Raw genomic sequence first — 5746 nt, 5'->3', positions numbered from 1 at the left:
CAGCCGGGGACTGGACAGCCTCATAAAACAAAACAGGACTAATGAGGCACAGCAGTCCAGGGACAAGGACTAGAAGGCAGGAGGGGACAGGAAAGCTGGTGATAGGGAACCGAAGGTTGAGAAGGGACAGTGTTCACATGTTGTAGAGTTGTTAACCATTGTCATAGGGCAATATGTGTACTAACTGTTTAATGAGAAACTATTTGATCTGGAAATCTCATCTAAGGTACAAAAAAGAAAAATAAAGAATTATCTATGTGAGATCAAATTGACAACAGCAACTCAAAAAGGGGGCAGTGAGTTGAAGATAATGGTGATGGAATAATTTGGAAAACGATAGTGAGAATAGCAGCACCACTGGAAGAATGTAATCGATGTCACTGAATTGTACATGTAGAAACTTTTGAAATGGTGTAACTTTGGCTATACATATTTTCACCAAAAAAAAAGGTCCTCCAAAGTAGAGAAGGGAGAGTGTGGACATGTTGTGGGATTGTTAACCATTGTCATAAAACCATACGTGTACTGACTGTTTAATGAGAAACTATTTACTCTGGAAACCTTCATCTAAATTACAATAAAAAAAAAAATCAGTTGCTGTTGCGTTAGCTCCAACTCATGACGACCCAATGCGTGTCAGAGTAAAAACTGTGCTCCACAGGGTTTTCAGTGGATGATTTTTTGGAAATAGATAGCCAGGCCTTTCCTCTAAAGTGCCTCTGGATAGGCGTGAACCTCCAACCTTTCTGTTAGCAGCCTAACACACTAACCATTTGTACCACACAGGAACTCCCTAAAATTTGATAGTACCCAAAATTGACAAAAGAATGAAAAAACGGGCATTTTCACACTATTACTGTTGGTGGAAGGAGACCTGGTGGCACAGTAGTTAAAGCACTCCGCTGCTAACTGAAAGGTCGGCAGTTTGAACCCATCAGCTGTTCCACAGGAGAAATACGTGGCAGTCTACTTCCATAAAGACTACAGCCTTGGAAACCCTATGGGGCAGTTGTACTCTGTCCTATAGGGTCACTAGGAGTTGGAATCGACTAAACAGCAATGGGTATATTCCAGGCAGGAGCCTAGATAGCACAAGTGGTTTACCATCAGCTGCTAACTAAAGGTCAGTGGTTCAAACCCACCCAGCGGCTCTGCAGAAGAAAGGCCTGGCGAACTGCTTTCATAAAGATTATAGCCTATTAAATCCTATAGAACAGTTCTACTCTGTAACACACAGGGTCGCCATGAGTCAGATCAACTCGACAGCAGCTAACAACAACAACAATATTCCCACGGAGTCCCTGAGTAGCATAAACTATTAAGCACTCGACTACCAGCTGAAAGGTTGGCAGTTCGAATTCGCCCAGAGGCATCCCAGCAGGCCTGGCAGTCTGCTTCTGAAAGGTCACACACAGCCTTGAGAACTCTACAGAGCACAGTTCTCCTCTGACACGCACGAGGTCGCCCTGAGTCAGAAATGATTCAAGGGCAACTGACAACAACATATCCCAGGCATCAGGGGACACAGCTTAGGAGGCCTGCAGGGGAAAAAGACCTCACAGTAGGATTCTGGAGCCCTCTCTCTACCACAGAAGGCCAGGAAGGTCAACTGTGGAGGTCCTTGCTGTCAGGCAAAGGGCACTTTTGTGATAAGGAGCCCTCGTGGTGCAGTGGGTAAGCACTCAGCTGCTAACGGAAAGGTCAGTGGTTCGAACCCATCAGCCGCTCCGCGGGAGGAAAGACCCGGCTATCTGCTCCTATAAAGGTTACAGCCTAGGAAACCATATGGTGCAGTTCTACTCTGTCCTATAAGGTTGCTACGAGTCAGAATCAACTCGACAGCACACAACACTTGTGAAGGTTGTTCTCCAGGTGGCATGCAGCCTAGATTAGAGAACAAGGTCCCCTACAGGCAGGAAATAGTACTGAGCAGTTTGGTTGTTATTAAAATACAGACGACAAGGACTAAAATCCCCAAAAGGAAAGCAGAAAGGATCCCCCACAGCCAAAGAGAAACTGGAAACCAGAGGACGTGTGCAAAGAATCCAAGTAAAATCATCTAGAAATTCTACGATGGAAATTTAATTGCATGATGACGATTTGCCCAGACCTCTCACCATCCGTGCTGCTGCCGAGTCTCTGCTTATATGGAAGATACAGTTCTCATTTCTTGGGTATACAATTCTAATCTTAATTTCGATTTATCCCTCCAGTTACATATTTTCCATACTCAAAGGGTTAAGCCATGAAATGAGGATGGCCACACAGATAAAAACGGAAGGTTTGGTCACGCCCTAGTTTCCTTCAAGTTTTAATCACTTTTCAACACAGTCCCTCCAGCCTAGTCCTTTGGAATCTAGAAATCTTCTGTTGATAACCCGCCACTCTGAATGCTTTCCCTGTTTACTAGCCTGAATCTTAACCTCCACCCCAGGAAAGAGATGTGTATTAAATAGATAAGACTAACGACTTCAAACTCTCTCCTGGCAGACGAACTCATCAAAAGATACACAGCACAGTAACCAACCAGCTGTGGGCACTCCGCAGCAGGCAAATGATACTGATTTTAGGCGGATTCGTTAAAATGTCAATCATTCTTTTTCTCATCTTCATCAAAATGTTGCTTGGGGAGGGAAAATTGAGTTGTGAGAGATTTAAAACATTATCTGGAGTCTAAAACTATGCCTAACCTTAAAATATCAGAGGAATGGAGTAGACAGCATGACATACTATATATCTGAGGGTAAGGAGTGCTGATAAACCTTTCGATACGCAAGGCCCTTTGGAGAGAGAATTTACCAGTTCTGACACGTACACAGCTCGGGGTTCGCGCTTCACTCTTTCACCGAGAAGTCAAAGCATCTCTGGCACTGCTGCACCTCACATTACGGCGGCGGAGGCGGAGATGGTCAGTTAATTGTTTGGCATCGAGTCCGCTGACAAATATGAATTACTCAGGAAAACACAATTCACTGGGGAGTTTCCCAAGCCTGTGTCACTTTCAATGTAGACGTAACAAGGAAGGAGGTGTGAAACACACACACACACCCCATGAGCTAATGATGTTAATCTTTCTGTAGAAAAAAGCAACTTATCAAAGGTGCCTCTAAAACTTTAGACATACTCCATTTTAGGTCCCATGCAAAAGTTACCACTGCTTTTCTTATTTCTTCACTTCCTTCCATCTTTTCTTCCATTATTTCTCTCTTCCTTTCTTATTCAGCATCTTTTCTCCACACATTTCAAAAGGGTCTTAAATTATCTGAGGGTAAGGAGAGCTAATAAACATTTCGATATGCAAGGCCCTTTAAATTATTCCCTTCCCCACAGCCCGGTAAGTATTAATTTATCAATAAAGGTGGCCTACCTCCAAAGGAAGATATAAGAGTATACATACAAATAGAGTCTTGCTGGCTTTCTGGGATTCTTTGAGAAAAAGCACCCCAAAAATAGAAGTGGACCCAGGAAAAGGAAACAAAAAAGCCTGAAGATCTTCACAGGGTGTTTGGAGCAACCCTCTTGAAGCACCAATCCCTTAAACTGTCTCAATCTGCTGTCTTTCACTGTGGCCTCTTGTTATTTAAACACCATCAAAAGCTCTTGTCGATTACCTGTGTCTGAAATGTGGACTCTGATCATTGAAAGGGTTGTATTAACAGATCTCAGTGGTGCTTAATGAGCTTACAGGGCTTACCTGTGTGTCCCCGGAGGTGCTGGCTCGAGGCGGACAGCAGCTTGCAGCATACCATCAACACGTAGGCCAAGAAGAGCCCGTGTGACAGCAACACTGACTTAGCACAGACTCTCATCCTGGGGAGAAAGTGGGACAGGTCAGTGAGGGCACAGGGGGACGAGGCTCCTGCCGATGCGGCCCTGTGACGGGGGCAGAAAGCGGGGGAGAGGCTCAGCACTGGACTGCTTCTCCCCTAAGGAAATGGAGGGCCAATCAAACCTTATCTGCACTGTGCGTTAACTCAATTTTCAATAAACACCTTTTATAATTAAGGGTTTTCCAAGTTAACACCACGCCTCTGTGAGAAGTCTATTTATGAATCCCCAAGGTGTGTTCAAGTTGCCCTTATAGGCCTGAGGCTTGTATTCTATTTTACATAATGAAATTAAAAAGCTACACACTTAGAGCTGGAGTCAAATAAAATATATATATGGTTGCTGCCTCTGAAAGGAACTACGGAAATCTGACACAGCAGGCCCAAAAGCTTCCTCCTGGTTTCTCTTAGACTGTATATATAAGAAAGACCTTCTGGTCTGGAAGACTGGGCTCAGATTTTATGAAAGAAATCTTGAAGTTTGGTGAGGAGTTAAGGGCAAATACAAGTGAATATGGGGTCCCCGGATGGTGCAAACAGAAAATATACTCAGCTGTTAACCAAAAAGTTGGAGACTCGAGTAAACCCAGAGGTGCCTTGGAAAAAAGGCCTGGTGATCTACTTCTGAAAAATTAGCCATTGAAAGCCCTATGGAACACAGGTCTACTCTGACACACATGGAGTCACCATGAGTCAGAGTCAACTTAACAACTGGTTTGGTTTATTGGTTTTTTTACAGGTGAGTATAAAATAAATTTAACCTTATATAGGTGAACAGTATGAAAGCATTATGCCAAAGATAAACTGGGTTTACCAATGTGGTTTTGTGTTCCATTTTAAAAACAAACTGCATTTCCTCCCTAATTTTCAGTCGTTTTTGGCATTATAGGTAAATTATAGAAGCACTGGATTTACTTTTTTTGTTTGCTCTTTTATTTTTAATTAACTTGTTCAACCAAAAATCAGGGTACTTAAGATCTCACTTATATGAAGTAAGCAAATATACAGAAAGCAACGCTTATTTGTTGTTACTAGGAGTCATTATGCACCAGAATCGACTAGATGACAACGGGTTTGGTTTTGGTTCTTTTAGGGGTGAAAAACCAAACCAAACCCATTGCCACTGAGTCGATTCTGACTCATAGCGACCCTACAGGGCAGAGTAGAACTGCCCCATAGGGTTTCCAAGGAGCAGCTGGTGGATTCGAACTGCCGACCTTTTGGTTAGCAGCCGAGCTCTTAACCCCTGTGCCACCAGGGCTCCACTAGGGGTGAAAGGAAGAGGGGAAAAAAGGGAGTTTTTTGCTCAGGGGGAATTGAGTTTATGTCAATGGTAGTGGAATGATTTGGAAAAGGATAATGAGAACGGAGGTACAACTTGAAGAATGTAATCAGTGTCACTGAATTGTACGTGTAGAAATTGTTGAGATGGCATATGTTTTGTTATGTATATTTTCACAATAAAAATTTTTAATACTATTTTACAAAAAAAAAAAAAATTCAGGCACTTGGCATTTGAAACTCCCAGGATATTTAATTTCTGCAGGGCACAGGCCTCATGGCATCATTATCACCACAAAGGTTCAACAGAAACCTCTTTTATATACAGAAAACGTATAAACCCTCCTGGGAAGACCATGAAGCCATGGCGCATGGATAACAATGGAGGTTTTGATCCTAAGGAAGTCTTCCAAGGAAACATCTGTAGCAGCCCATTGCTGCCAGCAGACCCAGCACCACCTCTGTCCAAGAATCAATTTCTTGCTTTAGGGAAAGAACATTTGCACCCTCGGGGGACCTAGGTGCCCACATCACACCCCAGGTGCAGGCCCTGCCACCAGCCCTCTCTCTCAGCCTCTCACAATCTAGTCCAACAGATCTTGTTGAAAACATGTCATATTGCTCATTGATTTGAGACA

General features: G+C 43.3%; 1 protein-coding gene across 1 annotated transcript in view; it reads right to left on the bottom strand.

The window, feature by feature from the left end:
* The window catches only part of TAFA4 (TAFA chemokine like family member 4), a 148821-nt gene that overhangs the window by 142684 nt on the left and 391 nt on the right, over window positions 1-5746 (bottom strand). Inside the window, exon 2 of the mRNA XM_012554476.1 lies at window positions 3695-3810. Coding sequence (XP_012409930.1) covers window positions 3695-3810 — 116 coding nt within the window. The remainder of the gene's footprint in view (window positions 1-3694; window positions 3811-5746) is intronic.

The sequence above is a fragment of the Trichechus manatus genome, unplaced genomic scaffold (assembly GCF_000243295.1).
Source record: "Trichechus manatus latirostris isolate Lorelei unplaced genomic scaffold, TriManLat1.0 scaffold00020, whole genome shotgun sequence".
Taxonomy (NCBI): domain Eukaryota; kingdom Metazoa; phylum Chordata; class Mammalia; order Sirenia; family Trichechidae; genus Trichechus; species Trichechus manatus.
Note: the sequence above shows the minus strand (reverse complement) of the source record. Positions and strands in the feature narration are given on the sequence as shown.